Consider the following 21,624-nt stretch of genomic DNA (forward strand, 5'->3'; position numbering starts at 1 on the left):
GTGTTAGGGCGCTTTTAACGTGTGCTGTATTCTTTTCCTGTTTTGTCTTCAGGTGCCCGTATCCATGGCCATGATGAGCCCACAGATGATCACTCCTCAGCAGATGCAACAAATCCTTTCCCCCCCTCAGCTACAGGCCCTGCTGCAGCAGCAACAGGCTCTCATGCTACAGCAGGTAAAAACTAAATGCTTTCTCTTCCTTCAGTGCTTAGTGTTTAGCTCAGATTTGGTGACATGTAAATGTGCAGTATGCTACTCATTTGTGGTTTGACCTACAGAACATTCGTAAAGATTAATCAGCTGAGAGCAGCAATAGCATGTCAATCAATTTCACTACCTTTTAAAAAAATAAGTTTATGGGATATTTGTGATTTGTTTTATGTTTTGAGTATTTTAATAGTTTGTTTGTTTGTTTTTTGTAATTGTTGCTGGTCATTGTCCAGGAGTCACTTAGGATAAACATTCCAATATAAATAAAATGTATAAATGAAGTGGTGGGTAGCAAAGTAAACTCACAAGGCCAGCAGGTTCACAACTTAAGGGTTATAAGAAAGATAACAGGAATTTAGCTTTGTCTTTAAGACTAAGAATCTCTATTTAATCTGCTTTAAAGGTTTTCAAATATAGATATAGAGTATCAAACTTAATGTCCTTCCCCTCTTCACTTTCTTTTTTTATTTCATTTGTCCACTTTTTCTTTCCATGTGTCCTTCCTTTTCTTCTTTCTTGTGTTTCTGTTTCTCTTTCTTTTTGGGTTCTTCTTTCCACAGGTCTTTTCTTCTTTCCTTTCTTGCATTTGTTCTTCCTTCACTCCTTCCATATATTTCCTTCCTTACTTCTTTCTTCTGAGTTTCTGTGTTTATTCAATCTTGCCAACTGTTCATTGTGAACAATAATATTTTATTTTTGGAGAACTGTCAGTTAGGTCTGATTTTTTTTTTTTTTTAAATTAAACATTATTAAAAATGCATAAAAAACTGTAACCCCCTCATGTTTGGGGATTTTTGCAGATGAGGAACATACTGATTTGAACCAATCATTAAGATAATCTTTTGGAGAATATGCCTGCAAATATGCATGTACTTAACCACACAGACAGATTTGCTTTTGAGCAACAAAACATGAGTCATACTGAATCAGGAGTATGTGTCATGCTGATTCCTGGCCCCTTGATATTAGAGGTTGCCATGTCGGCATTACTCAATAAACACCCTTCAGCTGTAGTAGTTTTGTCAAATACTTAGCCACACCAACACATCCCCGCCAACCTGCACAAGCAAAGCACACATGCTGGCCCATAAAGGGTGTGAATTTGCCTCTTAACTGTGTGGAGACACAGGAGTAATTGCATGGTGTAGGGGTAGACTAGAAAACTGGAGCATAGTCTGTAGATTTAATGGGAAGTGGTTGCTTTAGGCAACTGTAAATTGTGGTGGGAAGATCTGACAACGTGTATCACAATGAAAACGTGAAAAAATGTATCGACTTTCTGGGAACAGACATGGAGAATGACAGAGATCCTCCTTGCTGGTCCTTTTCTCTTTTTTTTCATTTTCTGTAACAAGGAAAAAGAAGACGCAATGAAAGGGGGTTGATAATGCACTCTCACTCACTGCAACGCTAATAAAAACCATCGAGTTTAACATTGCTCTCCCACTTAATTAACCACAGTATGGGCCACGCACTTAGTGTATATCTGCAAATCAGGCAGTTTTACACACACACACGCACACCCGCACACACACCCACACACACACCCACATATGAACACACAGGACAAATCAACCAACACATCAGTCACTGAAGCATTAAATTTCATATCCCCATGGCAATAGTGCCCTGTGTAAGAGTGTGTAAGTAAGTTTTACAGCCCATTGCTACAAAGCAGATGTGTGTTTGCACGGGCGCTGATTTGTGGATGCGACTTTGTGCGTTAACCTTTAAGTTTGCTCAAACCTTTACTTATGCTATGGCTGCTTTGCATTTCGTTCATTGTGTTTTTCTTTAAAGTCAAGGTCATGGTAATAGGCTGGAGAGGTGAGTGCCTCACTTACACATACACTTAATGTACAGAGCCACTGAATCAAATCATTAAAAGACCGTAATTATCACTTAATTATTCCTTCAACTCACCACTCAGCAGCTGGGGGTGAGTGTGTGTGTGCGCGTGCGTGCCTGCTAGCCGGTAAGTGTGTGTGCTTGCATATGCATTTGTCTGTGTGATTAGGAGGCGATCAGGGCTAGTGACGCAGAAAAGAGAGATTAACTCTGCCTAAGGAGTGATAAAAGAGAGGAAAGACAGATGGAAAGTAAAAGAAAGAGCAGCAAGAAGGAATGACTCCTGCATTTAAAATGAATTAAGCACAAAAAAAGAGAGGGGTAAAAAAAATTAATGTCGCAGGGGTAAAGCTGTAACTTATGCAAAGGAGAAACTGGATAATGTGAAACAGCCTTGTTTGTAAAAAAAAGAAAAAGAGAAAAAAAGAGCATTGCATTGTACCGGGTATGTGTGGCATGGATGGGTAGCAGTGTGTAGTCTGCTCGCCGTAAGGTCAGACAAATGAGAGACCGAAGCAACTGCTGCGCTGTGAAGTCATTCTCTGCTGAAAAGCCTCTTTGAACATTTGATGCACCATGAAACAAAGACAAACTGCAGATGGACACATGTACAAGCTGTTCTCGGGAGAACAACCTCCCCTCCTCCTGCTCTCCTCAAAACGCGCACACACTCACACAGACTGAGATGCACTGTGGTCAGTGAGTTTTCCCTCTCTCCTCAGCTCAAGATTGTAATCTTAATGGAGCTTCCTGGGTAAATTAATGATTACTAACCCAAACAAACAGACAAGCTGTTACCAGTCAGAGTATCCTGACCATCTGTGTTTGTGTTTTAGAGTGTTTATATGTGTTAAATCCACTCATGTCATTTTATCAGACTAAGGGATGACAGTTATATTAAAATAAAGAATGTTGATCTATAAACTTCTTACTGTGACAAAATACGAACAGCTTTGAAAGAAAAAGTAGCTTTCTCGTATGTCAGGGTAAATCCAGCTGCTCTCTGAAGGCCTCTGAGGTTTGTTAGAGAAGATAAGCGAACAAACAGCATCACGAAGAACAAGGAACACGACAGACGTGACAAGGCAAAAGCTGTGGAGAGACTCAAAGCAGGATTATGTTATAAAACAATATCCCAAGCATTGGACATCTCACAGAGTTCTGCTCTGTCCATCAGAAATGAAAGAAAATAGCAGAACCGCAGATCTGTCATGAGATGGCTGCCCACCTAAACCTCCAAAGAAGGCCATAGCAAATCTGGACATTCATGTGCTAAGCGAGTTATTATGATTTCAGGCCAATCATTAGTTGTTCATTTCACAAATCTGGTCTTTATGGAGGAGTGGGCATAAAACATTTGTGCCAAAACTTGAAAATCGCTGCTAAGCTCAAGATATTTTGCAAAAAGGTTAAACTTTCAGTAGATTAGCAAAACTGGTAGAGCCACAGTCCAAAAGACGTGAAGCTTTACTACTTTTTGATAACCAGGTATCCTTTATCTTACACTATGCAAATATGAACTTCTTTGTGTTGGTTTATCACTTAAGTTACCAATAAATACCAATGAGGTTTTGGTTGTAATGGGATGTGAAACGTTTTAGCTGGTATGAGTATATTTGCAAAAGACTGCTCTGTGTTCTCCCTATTTATCCTAACAAGCTTGCCAGTGTTTCTGGCCCGCTCCCTGTCTGTCGGCCTGCATTGTGCTGCAATCATCTCCTGCAATTCAGAGCTTGATCTCTGAGAGTAATCTGGGAGGACTTTGCCTTGACATGCACGATCACACTGACACACTCAAACAGCTGCACAGTGTACCTCAGCAGCCTCTCCCAGGTCTGCGTTCGCTTGTTGCACATGATTTGTCAATAAACCACACACCGCCACAACAATACACTGTGGCCTCAACTGAAAGCGCTGGAATTGAAAGCATCTGTGCCATTTGAAGCTCCTGTTTAGGTTACATTGTCTGACTGTGGAGGATCATTTCAGTACTGGTGGCATTGTTGAGGCTTCTGCAGTTTGTGTTGTGACTCACTCACCTCATATTTCTCCACCACTCTGCCCCCTTTCTCCTTAACCCGCCTCCCCCACCCTGCACCTGTCCATAGTTACAGGAGTACTACAAGAAGCAGCAGGAGCAGCTGCATCTCCAGCTTCTGACTCAGCAACAGCAGCAACAGCAACAGCAGCAGCAGCAGCAACAACAACAGCAGCAGCAGCAGCAGCAAGCCGGGAAGCAGGCGGCAAAAGAGGTGAACTTAGCTACGTACACTCTCACTCAGTTCAAGCACACTCTGAAGTGCAGAAGTGCTCTTAAATGCAATAAAGTGGCTGACGTGTGAGAGTGCCAAGAACAAAAAAGATGACAAGAGTCTAATGTATGGAATTTAGGCCAGATACAGTATGGTGCTCATGTTTTAATGTTATTGTGGGGCTCACACAAGTCTGAATCCCCAGGCTAATGTTTCAAGGTCGAAAAGAAGTCCGCTCCACATCCATGTGCTTCTAATTCACAATACTAGATGTTACCTCTACAAGAAGGGTCCAAGAAGAAGCAGTTATTTGAAAGTGCTTTTAGCTGTCAATTGATCCCCAACTAAACAACATGGCCGGTTCCCTCCCTACAACTTGCATGGAAACTAAAGGTGACAGAACCTTTTCAGCTACAGTACATCTCTAGCTGTTCTTTCGAAAGGTGCTATAGAAATTACATTTAAGCAACGTTTATCCCGAATTTAATTAAATAAGCTTGTTCTGGATGAGAACTTCCTGCCTACAGTCAGGCCAGTAGGTAACGTCAACAAAAATGACATATTAATGATGCAAAATGTTAGTCATAAATGTGTGTAATTGTAGCTTGCTATTTTTACCTGCAGCATTCCCCTTTTTATCACTACCATGAACATTCTGCAAACACAGTAGTTTTGTATTTATAAAGGTGTTTAAAAAGATGTGAAAATGGCCACTTTCTACCGCATAGGCCAAGAACTTGTATTCTGGTCCCCTTGGATAAAACCACCTACTTCCATGTATATGTCATACAATCGTCCCAAAGCTGTGGATGGGACTTTGGACTTTTACCAAGATAAATACAAATAAATACTGGGTGTGTTCAAGCATTGACCTCTCTCTAAAACCTCGAGTTGTCTAAAGCATAAATACACTTAAAAGTTATTCTTTGGGTTCTCCACTTTAGAAATCATGTTTAACGTTTCAGGTTTCCTACCAAAAAATTATAGATTACAGATGCAAACAATAAAATAAAAATTGCATAAGCATTTGCTTGTGTGGACAGGGATTTGATCTTGCCAAGTCCCCTTCATTTGGATGTTAATTTAAGTTTTTTTTCTCCTCTCTGTTTAGAAAAAATATCTCTTGACAAAAATCTGAAATTTTAACAAAAATGGTATAATGAGCATGCTGCTTGACGAGGTGGCAATAGGGTAAATATCAAACAGCACATCAAAACAACAACAAAAAAAGAAATAAATCAAGAACATTCTGAGCATAGCTTGTGACTTATTCAGAACATTGGAACTTGAGTTTTATTTGACACAATTTACTCTCTGTTCATTATGGCTCACCTTTTTAGGGCTTATTCAAGAGAAATGGCAGCAGGGTCAGGGTAGAGCTCTTCGGTTGCAGAAAAAAAAGCCATAAACACATATACAATATGCAAAAATACACAAGCTCTTGCAGATTTAATTAGTGATCAATGAGGGTCACATGAAGTAGAATATGGATCATGTAGACATATTTGACATAATAACTGTGGTCAGGTACAAGAAGTTTTGCGTTGATCTATTTGTACAATTCACATGTTATGATGACAATATTAAGAAGAAACAATGCTGGGGAATCACTTCACGAGGAAGAGCTTGTGAGACATTTCTGAGAAATGTACAGGGAGACACATCCTCAGATTTGTCCTCCTCCTCTCCCAGTGGGCAGAGCCCCCACCCCAGCACCTCAGCCCACATGCTCCTCACTGACAGCGGGCAACCGACTCAACCGTGACCAAAGCAAACCAGTTGTGGTTGACTCGCATGTTGAGCGAGTGTCTGAATTGCTTTTCCGTTCTCCCCCATGCTCCTCCGCTGTCCCAGTTTTCAGGTTGCTTGTCCTGCAACAAGGAGACAAGTGCAAACACTGGTCACACAGCCACGCGGACACGCAGACAGAGGGAGGCTTGATGCGTGATGGTTCACTGGCCAAACACACACACACACACCTGGGGGAATATGCCTCCCTACAGAGCTGCAAGTAGCTGATGTGACCAAGGCTCTCTCCAGCAGCCATGACCTGCTGACATACAGCGCATCAATAATCAATTAATAGCTAGCATGTATCGCAATAAAACACTGTAGGTGCTGTAAAAATGTTGCTTTTCATTTCTGTGTTTTTTTTTCCCTTTCAAACTTAAGTGAGTTTTGTGACTTCAAGTCACCAGAAAAGACTATAAACTACTAGAGCAAAAATCTATGGAGGAAAGAGCAAGAAAAAAAGTTCTACCTCCTAACTTTTGGAAGTGTTTGTACATCAGTGCCTATGACTTTTTGCCCTTTTCGCTTTGAGCAGCAATTCCTTTTTCACGTTCAAGGCTTTGTGGAAGTGATGCATTGAAAGAAAAACGATGTATGTGCGTGCTGAGTTGCTGTTCTGTGTGTTGCCGGAGCATTTGGGACTGGTCAGGAGTCAGCTTAATGAAGTGACTCTGACCATCACAAAAAGATGCGTGCTTGTGTGTGTGTGCGTGTGTGTCTTTGGATTGGCCGTCTGCAGTTGCCTGTGTGTGTGTGTGTACATGTATGCTTCTGTGTGACTGGCAGGCTCAGACAGTGTGTGATGTGCTCATAAATCACATTGACAGCCTGTTACTGCGCTAGCTTTGGCCACTCAGCCACAGCTAATGTAAACAGAGCACAGGCACACACACACACACCCATGCCCTCTCTGTGTGTGTTTTAAAGAACCGTAGCTATATCTCAGGAGACAATGAGAGGGAGAGGAAGGGGAGGTGGAGAGGAGAAAATGGACAGACAAGTTTGAAAGGGAGGGCCAGGGCCTTAGAGAGAGAGAAATGTAGGAATGAAACGGATACAATCTGCTTGGACTTTCTGATCAACAGTTTATTTCAACCAAGACGGGTCTGGTAAATCAGCTCAAAGTTATTGAATTGTCTCAGCGTGACAACGATTTTTACACATCTCACATCTGCGAGAGGTGACTGTTTCCAACTTACTATATGGTACATTTAATGGTGTAACCAGCAAAGAGCCTTCGATGTAGTTGTTTGATCATCTGAATTTACCTTTAAAATCAGTTCTGACTTTTAAAGCACTGATTTTGATTTGTGTTGGACTGGAAAATGACTTAGATTTTTGCAGGTGACAAAACAAGTCCTCATCTGAACAAACATAAACAGGGTATATTTACTAGTGGAGGATTGTGTGTTTCTCAGATTCCGCTTCTGTCCTATACATCTAATTACTTTTAAGAATTTGAACAGCGACACTTCCTTCTTCCTCTTGTACTCTTTGTTTTAAACGCCAACTCAGAAAAAACGTGGCCATGGCGCACTGACTTAGTTAATAGAAAATGACTGAAAAAATGTTTGAAATAAATTAAAAACCCAGAGAACCATTGATCAGGTTACCTTTAAATGATAACGTCAAAAGCGATAAGTTAAGAAATGAAAGGATCTTGAATGAGTTTCACTGTGTTAACAAGGATTTACAAGATTATTTTGATTCCACCTCTGCAAACAAAATCATTTGAGCTTGTGGCTAAAGGAGTCTACAAGCAGGAAGCATTTCCCAGATTGGCTTTGAAACAAGCTGCAGATGTGCAACAAATCAAACTGTGCAGTTTCCTTTATGACATTAAATTGTCCATGCAAAGAATATGTTGCTGCTGGTTGTCGTCCTCCCACCTCCAGCGCACCCACAAACACACATAAACACACCTCCACCATACTTTTCCTCCCCAGGCACCAAGTCTGAGAGGAAATGACCTATTTGCCCTTCCTGAGAGTTCCTCTCTGTTCAAAGAGTTCTAGGCTGCCACTCTGTTTCACACACAATGAGAAGTTTCATTTATTTATTTTTCAGCCCCGCCAGTTATCTGTGGGAGATAAAGTACACCTCTCTCAGGGGTTTTGATTGTGCAGGGTCAGTTTGGGAAAAAGAGGGTAAGAGCGGGAACTTGTCAGTTAAATTTTTTTTTTCTGATGTAAAATGTAATTTCTCACTTTATCTTTTACCTACAAAAAATGTGTGCATTAATTCTATTGTTTTAACAAAGTAATCCCAAATCACATTGTCACATTTACTCACATAGCAACCGGATATCTCAGCTCATTTTATTGGGATTTTATGTTATAGACTGATACAATGTGTTGTATAACTTTAACAATGAAGAAAAATGATAAATAAAAAATATTTGCTTATCTGAAAAGTGTGGCTGACATATGTATTCAGCCCATTTTAATCTGATGCATTAACCAGTTGCAGAGTCATCGAATTAGTAAACCAAGTTCAGTTTTGTGTTATATAAAGTCAATATATACAGGTGTGTTTTGGACTAATCCATCAGAAGGTTGTTGGAGAGTGTTAGTGAATACCATTAGCAAAAAGCAATCCCACAAAAAAGGTCAGCAAGAGTTAGGTTACAAAACAGTATCCACATAACATATGTTTTGAACATCCCATAAAGCACAGGTGTCAAACTCCAGTCCTCGAGGGCCGCTGTCCTGCAACTTTTAGATGTGCCTCTGCTGCACCACACCTGAATAGAATAATTAGGTCGTTAGCAAGGCTCTGGAGAACTGATCTACACAAGGAGGAGGTAATTAAGCCATTTCATTCCAGCGTTTTGTACCTGTGGCACATCTAAAAACTGCAGGACAGCGGCCCTCGAGGACTGGAGTTTGACACCCCTGCCATAAAGCATTGTTCTAATCAATCATCAGAAAATCTATTGATTAAAATGACAGGTGGGCCAGGAAGAATATAACTTATAAAGCAGCCAATAGATTCAGGGTAACTCTGAAGGGGCTACTGGTCAGAATGACGCAAAGTCCAGAATTAAATCTTATTGAAGATTTGTGGCAAGATTAGAAAATTGCTTACAATCTGATCAGGTTACAGTATGTGGATATGCATAGCTGGTGGAGACAAAGTCCAAATGTCCTGCATATACCATCGCAGTGACAGATAGTTCAACAAAGTTTAATTTTGGGGGTGGGCTTTACACTTAAGCAAGCCAAAAATGACAAAATGTAAAAAGGATAAAAGGTTATTAACACTTTTGCCAGGTGCTGTGAGCAATTTGGAAGCACAGCCTGCCTTGTCTGACCTCTGTTTCTCCTCCATGTCTAATAGCAGCTTGGCAGTAAGCAGCTGGCCTTCCAGCAGCAGCTGATCCAGATGCAGCAGCTTCAGCAGCAGCACATCCTCAACCTCCAGAGACAGGGCCTGGTTCCGCTGCAGCCCACCGCCGCCATGCAGTCTCTTCAGCAAGGTACGTGCACACACAGGCATTCCCAAACAGAACCTGAAACAGGACACATCCTGACAAACACGAGCCTAGCTAAACACACACACAAGGCCTGTGCCCAGTGCTGCCTGTGAAGCCTGTTAAGTTAATCAGCCTATAAAAGATAAAAGAAAACATGATTGGTAGGTTTGTGGAAAGTAGTCATTTAGATAATAGGTAAAATATGCCGCTAAGCCTCCCCTGCTTAGAGATGTGTGCATGTGTGTGTTTGTACTTGAGATTATCCAGGCACAAGAAAATCATCTTTCTGCTATTCCTGTGCCCACAGGATTTTTTTTCCTATGTGTAACTTCTCCCACAGTTTCTTTAGCTTCTCAGCAGAGTTTCAGAGCGATAAATGTTGACTGCTTCTGGCCCGCCCTCGGTGAACATGTGTGTTTGTGCGTGCCCACTATTGTGTACGCACTTGCGCGGCAATGTTTCACACATACTTTTGAGCACTATCTCACTTGCAGAGAATGCCTTAGGGGCTCTAAAGTGGCCGTAACATTGCTAAAGCGCTGACTGAGTTGACCAAACAGACCCATTTCCTTCCCTCTGTTTTTGATCTTTCACTTTTTCCCCTCATGCAGACTAGCATGGAGTCACTCACAGCAACACGCGCACACACGCATACATAACAAGGTTAAACTCTACCAAATTATCAAAGGTTTGGAAACGTTGATTTCCAATCCAAAGGTCTCCCGGAGGGCAAGTGGATTTATTCGTAGGGGAGGAAAAATAAAAAACTGACTAGGTGGATAGGGCTTGAGGACACAGTTGTGTTAGCAGAGAACAATTTTTCAGACAGTTGCAAACATTTGGCCTCGGCGTCTCCTTCTCTTTCTTTGCTCTCCCTCTCTGCATAAGACTGGAATTTCCCTGCAGTGTGAAAGAGCTGGTCCATTGTGACAGCTCAGCCAGGCGTGAGCCAGAGCATTCCTCTGACCAGCCATGCCACACAAACACGCAAACACTCACGGATAAACACACACACTGCCGCCCTGCCTCAAAAAGCTGTTGTGCTCTGTGTATAGGCCGTATGGGGCGCCATGAGGAGTCCAACTAAGGCTTGTGTTTACTTTTATGACTTTGTGTGTTACACGTTAGATCACTACTAAACCCCCTGACTCATAAAAATAATTAGAAACAATGAGTTTATGTTCAAAAACATCAAGAATTCAGGCATTTTAGTTGCAGATTTAAGTTATGTGGGGGAAAAAAGTCATGTATTAAAACCTTGTACCTTTTCTGATAATCAACAGAGCCTGTCAATTCTCTCTGTGTTTCTATTTAAACGAGATCCTGTGAAAAGCATCCATGAGTTGAACTTTACACAGTTTAAGTCTATGTAACTTTTTTTACAGGTTACATTTTTGGAAATAGTTCCTTGTTGGACATAGTTCCTGTCCAACAGGGATGACATATTAACAATTCAATGTTACACACATTTATGCAATTTAATTAGAGCATAACTCCAGCTGTTCTGTGAAAGCATCAGAGGTTTGTTAGAGAACAGTAAAGAATAAGTAACATCATGAAGACAAAGGGACACAGCAGACCGCTCAGGAAGGAAGTTGTGGAGAAGTTTAAAGTAGAGTTAGGATTAAAACATAGTCACAATCTTTGAAGATCTCAAAGAACATTATTTAGTCCGTCATCTGTAAAATGGATCTAGGATGGCAGACCAACAAACCTACCAAAATGTGACTGTTTACCTAAACTGACAGGTTTAGTTGGACGCTTGACTGCTTTTCACAGGCGCAGCCAAGAGAGTGACAGTAACTCCAGAGGAGCTTAGGAGTTTTCTCTGCTTTTCTTCCACAGTGACAGATAAACTAGTTAGGGCAGATGAGAAGATGTATGTAGCTAAGAACAGGGCAGTCCTGACAGAAAACATAGTCGATGCTGCAGGGGCAACCATAAACACACAGACAGCAATGGAATGGTTTAGATCATGGCAAATTTATGTGTGAAAATGGCCCAGTCAAAGTCCAACTGAGAATTGAAAATTGATGTTCACAGATGGTTTTCATCCAGTCAGAGTGACCAGGAGCTATTTTCAAAGTACTGGTTAGGAAAGATCCGTTTCTAGATGAATTTGGAAGACATCCCTAAAAACACTGCAATTGCAGCAAATGTAGGTTATGCGGAATATTGCCTCTGGGGGCTGAATACAAATGGGTGACACACTTTTCAGGTTTTTATTTGTAGAAAGTTGTGAAAAGTTTCCTACCCTTTCATTATTGTGCTTTACTTTGAGTTGGTCTGTCACATAAAATCCCAATCAAACCTAAAAGTAAAAGTACTTTAGGAATTTGTGGTTGCAATTTGATAAAAGTTCAAAGGGTATGGATACTTTTGCAAGCCCCTTCCTAGGGGTTAGCAGGAATACTCTCATCTTTTCAAATTTGGTCCTGTCAGTTTTTGTTGGAGAAAGTTATGATTTTTTGATTGCAAATCTATCCTCACATGCGTTGTTTATTTTACACTTGGCACTAAACTACCTTCCATCTGTTTTCTCCAAACGGGCATATTTATTTTTAATTGAACATACTCCCGTGGTTCAGGCTTCCTAACATAACAATCTTGAACCACTTTACACTTTCACTCTCCGATCGTCTCCACAGATTGGTTTGGTTTCTTCCCGGATAATTCCTGCGCACACACGCCGGCGTGCACGTGTGTGTGCAAATACACACACACACCACCACACACACACACACACACACTCACACACAAATCTGTCTGCGCACTTACACCACTTCATTTTTCCAGAGTGAGAACTTTTGTTTTGGCGGAGGCCAGAGAAGAATGCAGACAAAGCAGACATAATATTTGGATTGCTGCGAGGTCCTTGTATGTGTATGTGCAGATGTGTATTATATGTGAGTAAGTGCATGCTAAAATACGCTGGAGAAGGCTGTGGCATTTTCAGCCGTCTCTCCTTCACTGTCAAATTGGACCAGAAATAATAATGCTGCAAGCAGAAGGAGCACAGTGTGTGCACTCAAATTTTTTTTGCACAAACAGTGGCGCTGATGAAGTCCTTATGGGCAACTCCCACCTTAACTCTGTACTTCTTTTATTGGTAAAACTACGTCTCTGAATAAGTCAGGAAAGAGCCATTACTTTATGACAGGAACCATGGAGATGACTTACTAGTGCCCAACAGGACATTTAAATCAACCTCTAGACTGTGTTATTTTTCAGCTTCTTCAGTAGAATGGGGGACTTTGTGGTTCTGGGATAATCAGTTGCAGCTACACAATCAGTGACACTAGTTTATTTAAATTCCCTCTGCGTGTGTCTGATTATCTTTCAGCTGCTCTGGAATTAACTTCACCACATCTATCGTCATATTCGCTTGTAAAATTAATCAGTAAGTTAGATTTCATCATTTGCTGAGCTGACTGTGTAACCCTTTTTCCAGCAATGTGTCCGTCAGACCTCCAGCAACTGTGGAAGGAGGTGTCTGGAGTGCCGAGCGCTGAGGATGCCCTTAAACAGGCCGAGGGCCTGGACTTGAGCACCAACAGTTCTAATTCTACCTCAGCCTTCCCCAAAGCTGCCAGTGCTCACATTCCACTGCACAGCCTGCCCAACGGACAAAACCACACCCCAAAGAGAGACAGGTAAGGAAAGCTCACGATGATTTCTTTCTATAAGCACGCTTTCATTGTTTGTCTTTGCTCTGTGCTTCAACTTTTTCTCTATTTCTCATTCAAACTATCCTACTTTCTCTTTTGCGGGTATTTCACTTGCAGCTAAGCTTTCATAACTACATGAGTATCACACATATATATATGTTGAATTTAGCGTGCTCTGACAATGATGTCATTAAGAAGAGTATGTTGCCCAATTCTTCAGGAGAGGTTTATAAAGGTGCTTTTGTCCAGCAAATAATGTTGTGAGGGCGATATCAGAGATGCATGCGCCACGTGTCTTTGTATTACACACACTGCGTGGCTGTGTTGGCCACTCACAGGCTTGTCTTCATCTTTAAGAGCCCGACTGTTTGAATGGATATCCTCCTTCACCAAGGCAGACAGCGGAGATGACCATGTTCCCCTTTACTCCAAAGGCAGCCAGCCTCCCAGCAGCCAGTGAGTAGCCATCACACACACACACACCCCTACATACGCAGAGCGCGTAACCCTAGAATAGAATAGATGCACTTCTGAAGGGTTAACTTTAGCACACACCGGTTTAAGAGGAAACATTGGCCCTCATGTTTAGAAGGAAAAGATGGCCATTTAAGGCGCAGACTTGAGACTTGACCTAGACTTGAAGGTTGGGAGTTGATTTTCATGAATAATTTTTAACTCATGAAATCTGGAATGAAAGCAAACCTGTAAATCACAGGTTGTAAGCCAGTGAGAGCAGCTCTAACAGGTGCATATTAACTTGTGAAATGGACTGTTTGATTTATTATTAGTAGTAATAGTATTATTAATATTATTAGTAATTGTCTTACTAATAAAACTAATAATAAATACTCAGAAAGAGGACAAGAAGAGCTCCAAACCATAGCTAGTGCACTATGTACAGTAGGATAGTGGTCGATACTAAGAAGTTGACAATTTTTGACTTGAAAAATTATTTGGACATTTTGTGAAAGACCTGAAACTTAACTTAGACCTTCCTCTTGAAGTCTTGAGACCTCACTCCTACCACCCTGTTAAAGACTTGACATTGGATTTAGACTTGCGTCTCACAGAGTTGAGATCTGACTTGGAATTCACTCTCACTCAGGCTTAGCTTGGACTTACCCATCAGACATTTGAGACTTGATGGGAACCTGCCTCTGGAAGAATAAAAATGGTTTTCCCCCTCAGAAGTTGTAAATCAGAGACTTGATTGGGACTGTCCTCTCAACAAATTTAGCTGGACTCCAACATTTTCCCTTATTGAATTGAGAGACTGGACTTTAACTTGTGAACATCTCCGTCTGGAAGTGAGGTCAAAGTTGAAGAACAAGCATGATATAGCTGAGTGGTGTTGTACTGCAGCTGCAGTGTTCTGCTGTAGGTCTGCTTAAACTTTTGTGGCCTCGAGAATCACAAAGAGGGTAGCACTGCTGTGCTAGCCTGCTAAGCTAATGCATGGTTGATGTGGAGGACAATGTGGTTAGCAGCAGTTTGTCATGTCTGCTGTCTGAGCTACTTTCTTAGCTGCCTCAAGCACGGCCACCACAGAGACATTCTCCCACAAACACACTGCCATTGCTCTCCAGACTGCACATCTGATCGGAAAGAGGGAGAAAGTGAGGCAGGGAGACAAGTTTCCATCTGCGAGACAAATGGTTTTTGTTAGACATCCTTCTGATGTTGATTTGGGAGAATCCCCATCCCAGTCATCATACACACCTACTCATTTGCACAAAGCACACACGTATACACACACACTTCCAAAGTCATGTAAATAAATGTGGAGACAGCCGTCGGAGGCACTGCTCCAGGTCTGAACCACATCTGCTACCGGACCTGCCGCGCACACATGCACAAACACACAGTTATTGCATTTGTCCAAACCAAACCTGGCCTGGTCTTTCATCGTCGCACTCGCTTAGAAGCACACACACACGCGCACACATATGTGCTCATAAAGTTTAACACAAGCACGCACACACACACACAGACTCACCACAAAAGAGTAACCAGCAAATGACAGCAACCACCACCAATCAGTCATGGCTGGTTGGTCCTGTGCCGGCTCTGTGTCAGCTCCTGAAACAGTAGAAGACACACCAACACTAATATACAAACACATGTGCAAAACACACACCAAAGGCAGGGGGATAGGTCATGGACTTCAGAATGCGCCTCTGAGGTTGTTGGACCAATTCCCTTATTTTATGCCTGGCTTCTGTAACTAACCCCCACTTCGGTCTGTCCTCCTTCCCTTGCTCTTGGCTCGAAGATCTGCACCAACTAATCACAGCTAACCACACTCAGATGGCTGCACCAATGCACGCTGCTGTTACGTTCACATATTGCATGCATGTGTTTAATGAAGTGACTAAAAATAATATTTTGATTTGTCTTATACAATTGTATCTGACCTCAACTGCTGTAGAGATTATGCACAAAATGTAACATCTGTTGCTGACCCTTACTTCCGTCTCGGTTTATGTGTTTGTCTGCAGTCATGAGGAGCTCAGCAGCTCCCATCCCCTCTACGGCCATGGAGAGTGTAAGTGGCCAGGCTGCGAAGCACTGTGTGAGGACATGGGACAGTTCATCAAGTGAGTCACAAAAAATTAACTTACATGACCATCCATCCATCTATCCTGTGATTTTTTTGCAAGGCTCATATTTAAGGCCTGACCATATCTCACATAACTTAATTGTAAGCTTTTTGTATGTACACCTAAAAATGACTGGAAAATCTGGAAACTCAATTATGAAAAGAAATTATTCAATTATGACATAGCAGATTAGTAGGATATTTTTCATTGAATGCGATTGCTGCTGTTTTTATATTTATATAAAAAATATTAACAATGATAACAAATATCACAAATCAATTTATATTAATTTTCACCTAAAGGTTATCTAAACAGTAATGTATTTTCTGTTGAAAAAAATCAAACTATTTTAACCATTTATCTATGAGGGACGGGCAATGTGTTATGGTATTTCTTGCAATAATAATAAAAGTGATGACATTTTTTTTTAAATCCATTGCACTCTCTTATTTAGTAAAGATGGTAGGTTGCACTCTAAACCTATTTTTAAATGGATTACTTTAGGCCTCAAGTTACATTAAGTACAACCGCATTGCTAAACAATACACAATAATTGCATTTGATAATACTTTTTAAGTTATTAAAGTTTATTACTACTCTCATAAAACCAACACCGGAAGAGAAAACTACAAATTATTATTACTGACAGGACTTGTAGCATATGAAATTTACAAAAATCATCATGCAGAGTTGTTACCAGTAATTGTAATTTTTCATAAATTAACAAAAAAACAAAAACATAATGGTAAACAGTATGATAATTGTGCCTCTCTGTTATCCGCTGTGCTTGTAGACCATAGCAATAATACCAAGCATATCAACTTGAAATTAATCATAATAGATGTTACTGTCTGGGCCCTTTGTAAAAAAATAAATACACTGAAAGAAAAATGTTAGCAAGAGGATTTGTAAATAGGTCATACACAATAGTTTTCAAATGAAAAATTACAATTTGAAGATCTCACACAAAACATTATTTGGAATCTTACATCCTGGTTTAATTTGCACAATAGGTTTAAAAAGTAAGATGAAGAGTTAAACTGAATTTGGTTTTGGACTATATGCAATTTCTTTTCAAATGCATATAACTTTTATTTTAATTTTGTGGATTTTTGACTAAAGTTCTTTAGGTGCAAATCAAGAAAGTTCACACTTGCCGTTTGTAAAGCTTGCAATAACTTCAGTTCTCTCCTGCTAGCCAAAATCTGTGTTTAAGTTAAAACTTCACCCTATTAAACGGTGCACGTCAGTCACAGAAATCTCTGTGGAGTTCTGCATTTTCCTGATTTTCTTTTGCTCATCTTTTTCAATCTGTTGCATCACATTTGCTCTGAGGCACGTACACGCCTCCACACACACACACCCCCGCGCACCCCGACAGGCACAAACACAACGGTACACGACGTTACTTGTCATGTGTATAGATTCTTTGTTTTCTAAAGATTGTTTGAGTATTTCCAACAGACTGCCAAATTCATTTATTTATTTTAACTGTGTTTTTATACACACTTTGCAAAGATGGAATCTTTCTTTTTTTCCTGTCTGCCATGTCATTTTCACATTTGGAGATATATTGCACCTCCTCCTCATTGGTGCACTGGACTTCCCCCTTGGCACAGAGGCTTCTAATGAAAGGCCTAACAAGCCCCTTAATGAAGCCCTACACAAACTTACACTCATTACCAACTTGGGGTTTGTAGTTGTTTGAACAGTGAAAATATTAATAAGCAAGAGTGATGAAATGAGTATTCATACACACAATCACACGGGTGTGTGGGGTGACGCCAATGGCATTGGACAGTTGGATCAAAGCTTGCTTGCAGGCTGGGAAAGTTTGGAGAGGAAAGCTGTTGTTTGGTGTCTCATTTCACGTAGCCCGGGGGCAGATGGAAGGAGAGCAGTCGCTAAAGTGAAAGAGCATGCATGTGTGTGTGTAAGAAGAGAGATGGAAGAAGGAAAAAAAAAAAACAGAGGCAGCGACAGATAATGCCGTCAGTCCAACAGCGAGCTCCCTCCCAGCAAGCCTTAGTCATCGCCCCAGGAGGGGAAAAGGGTAGAGCGGAAGAACAGAGGAGGGAGACGCTCCACTGTTTCGGGTCTTTCTTCTCTTCTATTCTCTTTTCTCTGCCCACCATCCTCCTACTCCTCCTCCTCTTCCCTGTCCTCTGGTATAATACTCTGGCTGTGGTCACCAAAGCTGGGTGTAATGTGGGTTAAAGGCTTGTCTGCCAGCACTCAGAGGAGTAAACAGAGCCTCTTTGTCGGGACAAACTTGAAAAAAAAAAAAGAAAAAGAAGCAAAAAACTGCTACTGTTTATGACCCGGCTATAGAGAAACAAGAGAGAGGGGATGGGAAGGGGCAGAGTTAGCTGGAATATGTGTGAATCATAGGCATTTTGGGGAGTTACAGGAGGGGGAGGGAGAGAGTGGGCAGAAGTGTGAGTGACGAAGAGGCAGAGAGAGCTCCACATAGGGGTTGGAGAGGGGGTTAGAGAAAGAGAGACGGGGGTGAGCTCATGTTTTTGTTATTATTATCATGCACTTGTGTTGAGCCATCTATCTGCCTAGATTAGTCGTGCCATGACATCATTGTTTTTGTTTCATCTCGAGTCTTTGCCTCGTGTTGGAAAACTTCTTACTTTCTCAGACGTTCACACACACACCCAAAGTACCATCTGTTACACACGTTAAAAAAATTTTTATTAATACACTGATCAAAGAAATATGGCACGCACCTCAAACACAAACACAAGTAAAGCAAAAGTGTTGAAAAAAAAACCTAAAAAAAACACAACACTGAGAACTGTGTGAGACTATTCAAATCACTTGGATTTCTGTTTACACAGATCACAGCCACAAACCTTAACACAAACCGGTTTTTATGAAACATAAGAGAAATTAAACTTGGTTTTCAATGTTTTTTTCTGAGAACATCTGAAAAGTGTGGCAGGCGGACTCCTTCAACCATTAGTTTTCAGAAGTCAACAGAGATTTGTTAGTGGACAGAGTTGGATTTCATGAGGACTAAGTAGAGTTCCCAAACTCTAAATATCTTAGAGATCAGTCCATCATCTAAAAATTGCTTGAGCTATTTTAAATACAATATGATAAACATTATTTAACTCAAATTCATAACATCACCGCACTTTATATACCATGTAAACTTTTCTTTCCTCTTCAACTGCACACTATTTTGCGCTGGTCTATCGCTAAAATGTATTGAAGTGTATGCTTATGACGTGACAAAATGTGGAAAAGGTCAGGTTGTATGAATACATTTGCAAGGCGCTGTGTACTAACACTCCCCGCCGAGGCTGCAGCAACCTGTGAATAACCTTGGCGATGACAGAAGGAAGACTGGGGAGGAGCACACTGGGAAAGATCAGGAGGTCCCAATTCCTCCCAGATTTGAGGAAGCAAACAGCGACACCATTTCCACACGCAGACACACACTGAAGACACAGCAGCGTTAATAAGAGAAGTTTTGCTAACAGAGAGCCTTAAGATAAGGCTGTGTGAGATAACATATGAGCTCATATCCAGGTGGTTGTCTTGGACCGTGGCCCCAATGAAGTGTACACACACACACACACACAGACACACACAGCACAGCTGCTGCGTCCGTCGCTAGACAAAATGAACCTCTGAGATTAGGATTTATTTTTACAGCGCTGAAGCAGCTCATAACTCAGTCTAAATAAAATTGAAGCACCTGAGATTACTTCCTGCTTCATTCATGAGACCTGAACCGATACAACAATAATCCTCTGGACTTAAAAGTCTTAAGCAGTGGTTTTATATTTGCAGGAAAAACTAAGTTGTTATATTTATCCTCCTCTCTCTACCTTCAGGCACTTGAACAACGAGCACGCCCTAGATGACCGCAGCACTGCTCAGTGCAGAGTCCAGATGCAGGTGGTTCAGCAACTGGAGATACAGGTGGGTCCCACACACACAAAAAAACACACACACACACACACACAAACAACACTAACATCCCATCACTGACACACAGAGGCCTAATTTTCATACGCTCACAAACAATGTCATGAAGACTGTTCTAGCCTGTCAGTGGCAGAAACTTGTCTTTGGTGGGGCAGAGTTTATGGAGAGCAGCGGAGCTTGTAATTTAAAAGGAGCAGTCAGCAGGGAAGCTGCCATCGCCGCTCCAATTATAAAGCTTCTCTGGTCACCAGCACTAGAGGGGGAGGAAGGGAGGGAAAAGACACAAGCAAGACGTGGAGGACTGGGCCACGAGGAGATTTTCTTAGCGAATCACGCTAAGAAAATCAGATGTTTTATGTTATTCATAAAACATCTGAATAATGCTCCAGAAAAAAAGAAAAGATCAAAACGATACTGTTCTCTGAAGAGTGACAAAGTGGAAAACACTGTTGCAGTTTCCTGTATACAGGAGTCAGATAGCTGAAGGTTTATGCGTGTCGTCAGTGTTGTGCCAGTTCATCCCTAACTACAACCAGTTCTGAATTCAGCTCGCAAAGACTGAATTAATATTTGTATGTAATTCATCACATAAACACTCTGACCGAAATGCACAGCTTCACTCCGAACAAGATCCCACTCAGTTATTTCATAAATTATTTTTCTTATGAAATAAAAAAATATATATAGTTTATGGTAACATGCAGCAATTAGCTTGCATAGGATTTAGATTCAGGAAGGAGATACAGTAACCAACATGAATCTTAAATTATAAGAGGGGGCATGGCTAAAATATGTTCCAAGAGGAACCGAGGGGAAAATGAGTGATCAAAACAGTCGCAGGGAAACATAAGAGCCAATGGAGCTACAACTAAACACAAGGAAGCATTAAAGAAACACAGACCTCCAGAGCATCCTGACAGCTTGCTTACGTCTGTTTAATTCTCTCCTGTTTACATGAACTGTGAAGTTGCTCTCATTTACATATTTTCCCTGCTTTTCCAGCCAAAAAGCAAATTGAAAGTGATCCATTTAGACTATGTTTTTAAGAGCGAGCGGTTTTAATGCACTTCAAGGTTGAAATTAGTGCTTGATAAAACCCAGGCTCTGTCTAAATATGCCAACTTACAAAATTGTCGCTCAGAAACAACAACAGAGTGACAACGTCTGTGCTGTTTTCTCCAGATATTCAATCCTGTGCAATGGCTAATGAGCAAACTTAGAAAAAACAGAAAGCATTATGTTCATTTCTGCTGGGCCTGGACTCACTCTTTGTCGGTAACAGGCTCCTACACACCAACACCAAATTGCAAATACTATTGCTCAAAAATCTTTCTTGAAGTTGAGGGAGAAAGCCTTCAGTTTATCTAATTAGATTCAAAGCTATGAGAGAGAAAAACCTACCGGATAAATAATGGATCTCTGCAGAGACAAAGTAACAGCCTGAACCGAGCAGCAGTCACCAAACTTGACATTTGAGTAGAAATATTGCCACGCCTGTCCGTGAAGAAAACACAGTTTGTGCTTGAAGTATAAAGGTAAATATTTTTCAAGCATATCTTCATGTAAGAGCTTATTTCCTGCTTTTCATAGCTGAATAGATCTAGAAAGAGTTGAGCTGAGCTCAGCTTTATCATGCAAAAACATTACATTTAAAGCTCTACAAAAAGTTAACACCAGTTTGAAGGCTTTTGTGCACAACTGCGTGTGCCTGCGTGTGGGCGTGTGCTTGTGTGTGCGTGGGCTGTCCAGTTTTGTGGTCAACTTTTGTGTTTGCAGCAGTGGTAAACATCGTTTAGCCGAGCCCCTGAAGCCACAGCCAGGGAACGCAAAGTGAC

General features: G+C 41.1%; 1 protein-coding gene across 4 annotated transcripts in view; it reads left to right on the top strand.

Annotated features, from left to right (window-relative positions):
- Positions 1–21,624, top strand: part of foxp4 (forkhead box P4) — a 115,476-nt gene that overhangs the window by 77,166 nt on the left and 16,686 nt on the right. For 2 of the 4 annotated variants that reach the window (XM_032548731.1, XM_032548727.1), the window contains exons 4-10: positions 53–175; positions 4,167–4,310; positions 9,441–9,579; positions 13,028–13,229; positions 13,602–13,700; positions 15,743–15,841; positions 19,696–19,783. In XM_032548731.1, the coding sequence (XP_032404622.1) occupies positions 53–175; positions 4,167–4,310; positions 9,441–9,579; positions 13,028–13,229; positions 13,602–13,700; positions 15,743–15,841; positions 19,696–19,783 (894 nt within the window). The remainder of the gene's footprint in view (positions 1–52; positions 176–4,166; positions 4,311–9,440; positions 9,580–13,027; positions 13,230–13,601; positions 13,701–15,742; positions 15,842–19,695; positions 19,784–21,624) is intronic. The other 2 variants (XM_032548728.1, XM_032548729.1) reach the window with 2 other exon arrangements.

The sequence above is a fragment of the Xiphophorus hellerii genome, chromosome 20 (genome assembly GCF_003331165.1).
Source record: "Xiphophorus hellerii strain 12219 chromosome 20, Xiphophorus_hellerii-4.1, whole genome shotgun sequence".
In the NCBI taxonomy this organism is placed as follows: Eukaryota; Metazoa; Chordata; class Actinopteri; order Cyprinodontiformes; family Poeciliidae; genus Xiphophorus; species Xiphophorus hellerii.